General features: G+C 48.6%; 1 protein-coding gene across 2 annotated transcripts; it reads left to right on the top strand.

Moving 5' to 3' along the window:
• Positions 1-427: 427 nt before the first annotated feature.
• On the top strand, positions 428-7,865 carry LOC116230489 (flavin-containing monooxygenase 3-like). 2 transcript variants are annotated; one of them, XM_031595676.2, is made up of 9 exons: positions 428-452; positions 552-689; positions 2,349-2,537; positions 2,851-3,013; positions 3,828-3,970; positions 4,050-4,249; positions 4,364-4,722; positions 5,126-5,198; positions 6,214-7,864. In XM_031595676.2, exons 2-9 carry the CDS (start codon positions 558-560, stop codon positions 6,551-6,553), a joined length of 1,599 nt encoding a protein of 532 aa, XP_031451536.2. In that variant the 5' UTR covers positions 428-452; positions 552-557; the 3' UTR covers positions 6,554-7,864. The 2 variants fall into 2 exon arrangements, with proteins under 2 accessions (XP_031451536.2, XP_031451537.2); XM_031595677.2 differs by lacking the exons at positions 428-452; positions 552-689 and adding an exon at positions 1,905-2,015 and having other exon boundaries at positions 6,214-7,865.
• Positions 7,866-10,864: the final 2,999 nt, after the last annotated feature.

Consider the following 10,864-nt stretch of genomic DNA (forward strand, 5'->3'; position numbering starts at 1 on the left):
CCCCGCACAGCCCTGCTGCCCTTCTCTGGACGCACTCCAGGGCCTCCATGTCTTTTCTGTAGTGAGAAGCTCAGAACTGAACGCAGAACTTGTTGTGCAGCTTCTCCAGAGCCTCGTCTGCTCACAGTGACTTGGATGACTCCATGCAGCTCTGCAGAGGTGCTGGGGGGAGCTGTTTGGTGTCCTTGACCTCTTGCTTGGAAATAATTCCAGCCCAAAACACTGATTTCCTAACCCAAGAGCTCGGATCCCGCAGCTCCTCACGTTGCAGCTGTGGGACTGCTAAAGTCCACCCAGCAGAAGGCAGCCATCCAAACTGCTGCAGGGCTCTGGCCCTGCCTCCCATGCGTGCCAGATAAAAGCTTTGCTCTTGGCAGGAAACGCCTCAAAGCCACAGATCCTCTCCTCCCACAGCTCCCACTCCAAGCTCTGAAGCACCGCAGGCTGCACAGGTAAGTGAGGACAGATGAAAAAGCTCCAGGTGTTGCACGGGGCCAGGCTGGGCCTAAGAGCGCAACATGGCACCATGACAGCCTCTCTCCCACCCGCAGGACACCATGGTGCGACACGTGGCTGTGGTGGGCGCAGGCATCAGCGGGTTGGCAGCCACCAAGTGCTGCCTGGAAGAGGGGCTGGAGCCCACCTGCTTCGAGCAGAGCGAGGACGTCGGGGGGCTGTGGCGCTACACGGTGAGGGGCTGCGTGGTCCTCTGGCAGCCTGGGGCTAGGGGAGAGTTTGGGGAGTGGCGGCTGCAAGAGCTGCTCAAGCGGAGGAAATGACCACGTTAAATCTCATAGTAGAGGGGTGAAGACATCAGGTTAGCTCTGGGTGATGGCTAGCCAGCTCTTGAGGGCATTCCCCAGGCATTTCTCACAGCCTCTCGGGGCACATTTGCACGCGTAGGGGTCAGTTGGTTACTATACTTGATGGCTTTGGGGTGTTCTTACGGATCCTACCTGGTGTCACCCACACATTCTATCACTAGAAACCTGAGGAGTTGGTTTAATTTTTAACCCAGAATATTTTTGGAATGCAAAAGCGTTGTACAGAGTAATTTCAGCAAGATACTGATCTGGGCTTGCTGATTCTAGGATCAGCTGGAACACAGACACCTCCAGCCCCTTATAAATAAGAGTGAGACTCTTATTTTGACAAGAGTGTAATAAAACACTTAGAGCTTAAGGTTTGGTGGGGCTTTCTTCCTTTATTCTTTCTTCTTTTGTTTTGTTCTGATGCAAATGACCTTATATTCTTCGGTTTCCTTCAAGCTCCCTTGGGTGTATTTTTAACCAAACTTTAACAGCAGAAAAGGCAAAGTTTTGTGGCAGTTCTGCTTGGGTGAAACATTGTTTTATTAATTACCCCCATGGCTTATTAAAGATGTGGTAAATGTTGCACATCTGCCCTGTTCTGCCTACTGAGCAGGTGAACCTGCAGTGAGGTGGCCACCCAAAATTTGCTGTTCCCTTGCTGCAGGTGTGTCCATCCCCTAATACCACCTGGGCAAACCTGGGAATATAAATCCCAGCCAGAAAAGTCAACAGCTGCTTTGAATGCCCTGGTGTCCAGACAACAGTGCTGGATCATCTTGTACACAGGACATCTGAGATTTTGGCAGGGATGTGATCTTTGCTGTGTCACAAGAGTGTTGGCCAGGAGGCCAGATGCATGGAGAGCAGATTTAGGGTAAAGTATTTTTCTTAGCTGCTGATGTTGCCTGGATTTTTTTCCCTTTTGAGCAATAAGTCTGCAATGTCCCCTGTGTGCTCCAGCTAAGCAGAGGGAAATATCACTTTGAACTCTGCAAGTGTTGTTTATAAGAAGCAAGGCTTGAAGTTGAAAATAGCAGCTGTGCATTTGCATAAAGTTGAGCACAGACATCAACAGAGCTGATCTTTCTATAAGGTAAATGCAGAAAATATTATGCTGAATAGAGGTCTCTGAGGTTATAACATGGATGTACTGTATATGGCTCTTTGGGATGAGCTCACAAAGCCTGTGAGCATATGAGAAAGGTAAGCAGTGGGCTAGGGATGACTCCCTGGGGGTGCTCAGTGGCCTTGTTTCTGGGTTTGGTTGGTGAAGCTGAGTGGAAGGACAGGCTGGGAATTACATGGCCAGGCAAGGAGGGCATAGAAAGCATTGGAGGAGGTGGGTTGCAGGTGAAGACATTGCTCTGAGAGCAAGACATTGCAGTTCAGGTCTCCAAAACTGAGATTCTCCTAGTAGCCATGAAATTGGGTGAGGTTATGTCCAGACTAGCTTAGCATTTTCTTGCCTGTGGCTTATGACTTTCTGGGGTGCCCATGACTGACCCCTCTAACCAAAGCCCTTTCCTCTCCCTCCAGGAAAAGCCAGAGGAAGGCAGAGCTAGCATCTACCGCACTGTCTTCACCAATTCCTGCAAGGAGATGATGTGCTACCCTGACTTCCCCTTCCCTGATGACTACCCCAACTATATACACAACACAAGGCTCCAGAAGTACATCCGTGACTATGCACAGCATTTTGACCTTCTCCGGCACATCCGCTTCAAGGTAAGCGGGATGGACGTTGCTGTTGTATCTCAGAGAAAATCCTGGGGTAGACATCCTGGGGAAAAAGCTTGCTGGTTTTGTTAAATTGGGTCTCACCAGCTTCTGGTTGGGTAGTGTCAAATAACCAATATGGGGAAACCATTGCTTCTGGGATGGAAAAATCACGTGGAATGGGAGGACACCGGTGTGTTTTCTCTATCCAAAATAATTGCCAAGTCTGTGACACTGTGTCTGATGGGGACAAGGACAGAGCCTGCCTGGCTGCAGTGGGGCTCCTGGAGCACTTCCCACACCTTTATCCCTTTCTTTTAAGACCACGGTCACCAAGATAAGGAAGCGCCCTGACTTCAGTGCTACGGGGCAGTGGGAGGTGGTTACGCGAAAAGATGGGAAGGAAGAGGCAGCGGTTTTTGATGCTGTTATGGTTTGCACTGGGCACCATGTCTATCCAAACCTCCCCCTTGCCCACTTCCCAGGTAAGCTAAATGAACTTGAATATCACACAGCCAGGTGTGCACTTCACATTCAAATGTTGGGTGTTTTTTGTTTTTTTTTTTTTTCCAGCATCAAAGATTGGTGTTAGGGGTGAGCTCTGTTCAGGAGATCAAAACTTTTTTTTTTTTTTTTAAGACAAAAGACTGTGTCCAAACCATGTCAAAGCAGGGGCATTTTTACTGGAGGCAATGCTAATATTTCCTGGAAAAACTATTGCAGGGTGTTTCCTTTTAATAGAAGTTTCTTCACTAAAGGGTTTCTTAAAGCACTTCTGGCATTTTTCCGTGGTTTCTAGTACAAATGCTGTGCGCAAACTTTGCCTCTGATTACAGGATCAGCAGTGGGAGAATTTCCTATGATGAGAAGTATTTGGTGCTGGGGGTCTGTTTGGAGAAGGTGAGGTCTTGGGAGGCTGGCTGGGAGAACTCCCATTGTGTCCTTTGTCACCTTCTGTTTTAAAAATTCAAGTTCTTTTCCCATCACTTACTGGTGCAGAGGCACAAAGACACACCAAGTGGATGGACCACGGCTGGTCTGGTGTCTCAGGGTGATGCTGGGTTGTACCTTTAAGGCACACAAATACCACATAAGGTTATCTTGTTCTTGAATGCTCCTCTCTGTTTAAATATTGAATGAATCCAGAGACAAAAACCTATCTACAGGTTTGCAGCATCCCTTTGCTGTGAGCAACTCCCAGACGTGTTCCAGCAGCGCCTATAGGAATGGGAGCCTCCAAGGTTAGCACAGACAGACTTCTTCACTAACTTACATCCCTTTTTGTCTTCCTGCTCCTAGGGATAGAGAAATTTAAAGGCTGCTATTTACACAGCCGGGAGTACAAGGAGCCAGAAAAGTTCAGAGGGAAGAAGGTGCTGGTGGTCGGCTTGGGCAACTCTGGCTGTGACATTGCTGTGGAGCTCAGCACCGTGGCCTCACAGGTATGGAGACCTGAACCAGGACTGGTTGGAGCTGGTGGCCACCATGGGGGTGGCTCACCCCTGCTTCACCGTCCCTCAGGTTTACCTAAGCTCCCGAAGGGGCTCCTGGGTGATGAGCCGTGTCTGGAACTTCGGCTACCCCTGGGATATGCTGCTCATCACCCGCTTCTGGACGTGGCTGGACAACTTTCTCCCCAAGTCAGTCAGTGACTGGCTCTATGTCAGGGGCATGAACCAGCAGTACAAGCATGAAGACTTTGGCCTAATGCCGGTGGATGGGTAAGCATGAGGCCATCTGTTCTCAAAAGCACCATAAGTGCTGGTCCCGGGCAGGGTGGAATCTAGCCTTTCCAGGGTCAGCAGTAGGAGCCAACTCAGACTTTTTCCTTGCAGAGCATCCCGCAGAGAACCGGTGTTGAATGATGACATCCTGAGCCGCATCACCTGTGGTGTGGTGCTGATAAAGCCAGGTGTGAAGGAATTCAGAGAAACGTCGGTCTTGTTTCAAGATGGGACTGTGCAGGATGACCTCGATGTGGTTATCTTTGCCACTGGCTACTCTCACTCCTTTCCTTTCATGGAGGATGAATCCATTATTGAAAGCAGGAACAATGAGGTTAACCTCTACAAATGCATTGTTCCTCCTCAGCTGGAGAAGCCAACCATGGCAGTCATTGGGTTGGTCCAGTCCTTTGGATCTGCCATCCCGACAGCAGACGTCCAGTGCCGCTGGGCAGTCAAGGTGTTTCAGGGTAGGTGAATGAGCTAAGGTCCTTAAATGGGAAGAAGCATTTCCCATCAGCAATATACAGGTTCAAACTAAAAATGAGGGCAGTGCATGAGGGCTGGAAGTACCAGTAACAGGTTCTCCCTGGGATGGGCTGCCTTGCACCATGGGGAATAGGTCACTTATTGACCAGCTGCAGATGTCATAAGGTCCCTGTGGTGGGGCAGCTACCCAGGCATCATCACGCATCCTAAAGAAGAGGAGCATTTGTTTTATTACAACCCCAACGCCCAAGTTTGATCCAAACTCAGATCTTGACATCTAAGAGAAATGCCCAAGGATTCAGCAGACCCCTACAGACCCCACCTCCTACAGGAGGGATCTCCTCGGCATCGTACCCTTTGTTGACACTCTTCCTGATCTTCCAGGGCTCTGCACTCTCCCCTCAGTCAGTGAGATGCTGGAGGACATAGAGGAGAAGAAGAGGAATAAGATCAGATGGTAGGTGTAGCTCATGGGACACTGCCCAAGAAGGAGGAGTAAAAGCCTTGCTGTCATCTCAGCGTGGGTGGGATGGATGTGGGCATGGGGAGGGCTGCAGCAGGGGCAAGTTTCTTGCAAGGAGACCGTTCTGAAATACTCTGTTCGTGTCCCAGACGAGCAAGCCCACTGGGGCCAACACAGTAAGGTCCTACCCAGCTTCCTTTGTGTCAGTTCTCAGGTTTCCAACTGCCCCAGGGTGGTTGAATTGGGCAAATCTGTGCGGAAAATCTATAATGGTAAGATTTCCTGTCTGAAAATGCTGCTTTGCAGCATTTGTAGAGTGTTATCAGTCTGAAAAAAACATTTCTTACTTGCACAGAACGTGAGGCCCAAGCAAAAACAGAACATTCCCTCGTTCTCATTCTTCAGTAACATTTTTTTGTTTCATAAAGTACACAAAGGTCTTGTTTACCCCCTTCTTTGCACGTATCTCATAGTGAAGCAATACTTGACAAATATCAATACAGTTAAAGCTGAATATGGCCCAAGCAATGTTTTGTGTTGTTTTTAGAAACTGTTGCACTGCAGGAAGTTCCAAAGCACAGAGCTGCAGGGGCAGCCAGATCCCTTCACCACCAGCAGGAGCAGTGATGTATGGCCATGCCCCAGCCCAGCACTGCTCCACAGTTTTGGGGGGTGGCAGGGACAGGTGCCACCTTCCCTAGGCTGACAAGGGGCACATCATCCCGCTCCTCAAGACTCTCTGGAAGAGCAGATTTCCCAGCCCTTGCTTTAATGTCAGGGGAAAAGACGGCTGCCGAGCACAGAAAGCTGTCTGTGTTATCTGCCAAATCCCTGTGCTATTTTGACTGTGCACTGAATGTGTCTGAATTTAAGGAGGATTTCCTCCCTGCCCATCCTGGCTGCTGCTACAGGGTCTCCTCAAGCAGCAAGAACATAAGATGATGTCATGTCGAGAGAAATAAGGAGATCTAAAGCAGTCCCCTCTCTTCCTCTACCTTCTCTCTCAAAGGTTCAGGACAAGTGACACGCTGCAGACCGATTACATCACCTACATGAATGAGCTGACCTCAGCCATCGGTGCGAAGCCCAACGTGCTCAAGCTGTTGCTGACAGACCCACTACTGGCCCTGAAGGTCTTCTTCGGTCCCTGCACCCCCTACCAGTTCCGCCTGACGGGGCCGGGGAAGTGGAGTGGAGCCAGGAGAGCCATCTTCACTCAGTGGGACCGGACGGTGAAGGCCACGAAGACACGTGAAGCCCCCCCTGCTACCACTACACTCCCCAGCCTGCTGGTGCTGGGGATGCTCTTCCTCCCGCTTCTCCTCCTCCTCACTGTGCTCTACTGGTAGGGGGGTGGGGAGAGTTGTAGGCTTACCGAGTGGCTTTTGTGTGTGGGATGCTTTCTGCTGGCCACTGTCTGTGCTGCTGCCTCACTCCCTGCCCAGATAATTCTTCAAGAGCTCCCCTGTATATAATACACAGCTATGTAAATCAGTGTAACCTCAGTGCCTTGTGAATCTGGGACCTTTCTCAGCTGTGGCTATGACAAAGTATGAAGGTGTCAGCTGGTGATTTTATCTCTAAACATGTGTTCAGTGTGTGATGCATTGCTGTGCATCTTCCATTTCACCTTTCCTACAGTCTTTTTCTATAGTGGAGAAATGGAGATAACATGTTTGACTGTTCAGTAAATGTTTTGGTGTAAAACATATGCTCTGGGCTAAATAGGCTTGTCTGTATTGGCACTTCTGAGCAGTCAGAGGTGCCTGGGCTGGGTGACATCCCAACCTGCTAATGTGGCTTTAGCAGAGCAGAGATGTGCCCTATGTTTCCTTTGATACCAGCTTCCACTTTGCTCATTGCAAAATGGATTTGACACGTACAGAAGCAGTAACCACCTGTGGTGCTTTCAGCCATCAACAGTTTGCTCTAAAAAGGGTTTTTCAGCCAGAATTTTGTGCCACTTCTCACTCCTCCATTCCTCAGTGGGATGGGAGAGAGAATTGGGGGAAAAAAAAGCCCAAATAAATACAACATGTAACTCATGGATCGTGATAAAAACTGTTTACAAAGACAAAAAGGAAGAGGGAAAAAAGGATTATAATTATTTTATACATGTATATATACACACAAGTATATACATAAACAAATGAGGCACAAGCAACTTCCCCCCTGCCAATCACTGTTTTGCATGATGCCATATAGTATGGGTTATACTTTTGGCTATTTGAGGTCAGCTGTCCTGGTTTTATCCCTGCCTGCCTTCTTGTGGCCCTCCCCAGCCCCTCACTGTCAGGGCAGCAAGAAGCTGAGAACAAAAATGTCCTTGGTTCTGTGCAGCACTGCTCAGCTACAGCTAAAACATCGCTGAGTTATCGATGATGGCTTCCTCCTAAAGCCAAAACACAGCATCATACCAGATATTGTGAAGGAAAAATCAATTCTGTCCCAGTTGAAATGTGGATACGCTTCTCATTTCAGATAAGAGGAAAAGTGGTTTTAATCTTCTTTTAGCATCGTGAATTTTATTGCATTCTGTGATCAATACATGCTATAGGCTGCAAGCTGAGCCAGGCATCAGGCTTGATGTGGGAAATTACTTTAACTTGAGTGTTAACAGCAAAATACTTTAACTGCTATGGATAATAAAAACAGAATTACCTATTCAGCTGTGAATTCCAGACTTACTTCTTTTCTTATTGCTGTACCTAGAAAGTAAGAGTTGGTTATGACATCTCCGTGGTCACAAAGTTTCGCTCAAGGGTGAAGCCTGGTATAAAACATCTGAATGCATACTTGATGAGCAAAAAGATGGACTGGTGGTTTCATTGTGAGGACGGTGGCCATGTCCCACTCTCTAGGTGATTTTGAGTGCAGGGTATGGAGCAGCTGTTCCCTGGACAGAAGAGATGAGTCTTGGTTCCAGTCCTGCCTGACCTGTTATTTACTCTCTGCTTGGGTTTGCTCATAACAAACAGATGTAAAAGCCTGTGCCCATACAGGTCTGAAGTCCAGCAAGCTCAGCCTGGCTTACCCTTGTCTGGTTCAAAGACTTTTGAGATGTAACCAGCAACAGTTTTTGTGTGTCTCCTGCTGTAGGTTGGGTGGATTTCCCCCTCAATACACTGGGTGAGGTGAGGTTATGCCTTGAAAGCCTGCATAAAAACTGAAGGAAAGAGGCTTGGAGGCTGATGTAAGAAGGGGGTGGATGGGGCTGGGAGCTGGGCAGAGAGTTGCAGGAGGGCTGGGAGATGGGGAACAGCATCTCAGGGTACAGATAGCATGTCTGGAGTGGGCCAGGCTGTAGGAGCCTGCAGGAGGAGCACGTGGTGCTGGTGGGCCCAACCTCAGGTATCTCCTATAATTCTGCTCTGAAGCTGCAGAAAGCGATCCTACAACTGGGTGATGTTCCCTTCAGACAAATTGAAAAAAAAAAACAACAAGAAGATGTGGGGAGGCCAGAATGAGAATTCTACTATCCTGGGTGGGACTTGGGTCAAAACAACCTCAGGAGAAAGCACTGCCAGCTCACTTCTGGTGCTGTTTCCAGATCCACTTTGTATACAAGAAACCAGAGGTCCCATGCTCTTTTCTTCCCACCATCCAGTGCAGCCCAATGGCATTAGGACCACCTGTGAATGCCCAGCATCTCCTCCAGCCAATTAGCAAGCAAAGCCTTGAGCTCCTCTATCAACTTAAGGAAGCTGACGTTTAAACTGATGGAGAGGTGATATTGCAAAATGTCTTTGAATCTCCAAATGCAGTTAGCTGATAGCCTGGCTCTGCTGTGGAGATTTGCAATAGGCTGCCATGGGAGGTGGTGAGGTCAGTGTCCCTGGAGGTGCTCAAGAATTGTGGAGATGTGGCCCTGAGGGATGTGGGAGGTGGGCATAGTGGAACTGGGTTGGGGTTGGAAGTGATGTTAGAGGTCTTTTCCAACCTTAGTGATTCTATGACTCTACTTGAGTGCACAGAGAGCAGTAGGTTGCCTAATATTCAGGTTTTTGTCCTTACCCAGAACTTCATTCTGGGAATCAACACAGCAGGTGCTCCTGGGTGGAGGCTGAGGTGGTGCTAGAGCTCATCCCTGTAGGATGGGGAGCACTGCTGTGTCTCTGTGCCAGAGTTTGGGAATGTCAAGCACGGCATACCTGCACTTGAGGTGCTCTTGGAGTACTTGTAGGAATTGAAAGTATTTAAACACCGAGCTCAGGAGGAGGGTCAGTGTTTATAGAACGTGACCAACTGTGTTGACGGAATTCTTAAAAACACTTGAGGACAGTGGTAGAGGTGGTTGGAAGGTGCTTTGTGGTTGGGGTCTGCTTTGTGTCCTGGTACAAAGCCATGGCGAACAAGGGAGAGAGCATGTATCTACCAGGTCTGATCTTGATTTTTAAGTCATCATCTGATGGAAACATTTCCCTGTGCAGATAGAAACCTCCAAACCCAAGAAGCTAAGGGCAGCTCCTTTCCTGCCTCCATTGACACAATGGGAGGCAGCAGGTTTAACGAGGACAATGGCTTCACCATGACAAAGTCCACAGCCCTCACACATGGAAAACATAGAACTTCTTATTAAATCAGGTTAAATTTTGCCAGGTGTGTTGGAGTAAAGCACTTGTGCTCACAAGCCCATGCCTGCCCTGGCATATCCCTTGGGTCTCCCCTGTGGCATCTCTTGTGAGAGCTCGAGGTACTGAGGGACATACCTGGTTTGATAAGAAGAAACATAAATGTGCTGCTGGTGTTTGCTGCTGCTTGCTTTGGACTCTTCTTTACTGCTCTCAGCACAGAGTAAACAGGAAAGCAGACCCTCCTGCCTGGGGTAGTGGGTTTTGTTGTTTGTGTTTTTAGCAGGAAAGTTGCCTTTTGACCCTGGGGGCATCCCTCCTGCTTCAATGCACAAGTAATTTAGCAAATTTTTTCAGGGCCAAAATCCAGCTCTAAAAAAATAGGGACACGTTGCCACCAGCAGCTGCTCACAGCCTCCTCTGTCCCCATGCACACCTCCTGCAGCCTCCCCACCCTGGGCAATGGGGGAATGGGATTTCAGCTTTCTGCTTGGTGCTGGGAAGCATCTAAAATGCCACGGTGAGAGGACAAGAAGCCTACTTGAGCCTGCATAGGGCAGTTTGGTTTCTCCTGGCCCTCTCCTTCCAGCATGCAGAGCCTGGATAGCAATGTCCCACTGACAGAAAGCAGCTGAAAATCTAGGCTGGGGAATCCAGGGAACCAGAAGCATGTGAACAACATGTTTTCCCTTGTGGATTCTCAATGTTCTCTTGCCAAGTCCTAGCAAACACTTTTGCAGGTGCAAGATCTTGCATGTGTGGGGGGGCAGGGCAGAGACACTCATAGTCTTTTCTTAAACCTTAGCTGTCCTAAAGTCACAGTCCTGCATGACCTCTGTGTCCCCCTATACCCATCTACAGGGGTCTAATGTTTTCTTTTCTAGTCACTCCTAATTACATTAAGTATCTGCATCCCAAGCCATTCTTTCTCCCTTATCTCCATAATTCACCCCTGGGAGATGTCTGGATGGGTGCTACATTTTACATTGATATTTTGGAAAGTATTTCCACTTTTTTGTGCCTTTAGGACCTTGCTGTGCTGCTGGTTATTTTGCCTTCTCCAAGTTTGCTGGGCAGCATCACCCAAAT

Source organism: Phasianus colchicus, chromosome 9 (genome assembly GCF_987193195.1).
Source record: "Phasianus colchicus chromosome 9, bPhaCol1.hap1.1, whole genome shotgun sequence".
NCBI lineage: Eukaryota > Metazoa > Chordata > Aves > Galliformes > Phasianidae > Phasianus > Phasianus colchicus.

Bases quoted from the DNA above. Each gene is read 5' to 3' on its own strand.
- LOC116230489 (XM_031595676.2), top strand. From the start codon at position 558: ATGGTGCGACACGTGGCTGTGGTGGGCGCAGGCATCAGCGGGTTGGCA. The intron at 2,538-2,850 runs GTAAGCGGGATG...CTTTCTTTTAAG, and splicing joins TCCGGCACATCCGCTTCAAG to ACCACGGTCACCAAGATAAG. The intron at 3,971-4,049 runs GTATGGAGACCT...ACCGTCCCTCAG, and splicing joins TCAGCACCGTGGCCTCACAG to GTTTACCTAAGCTCCCGAAG.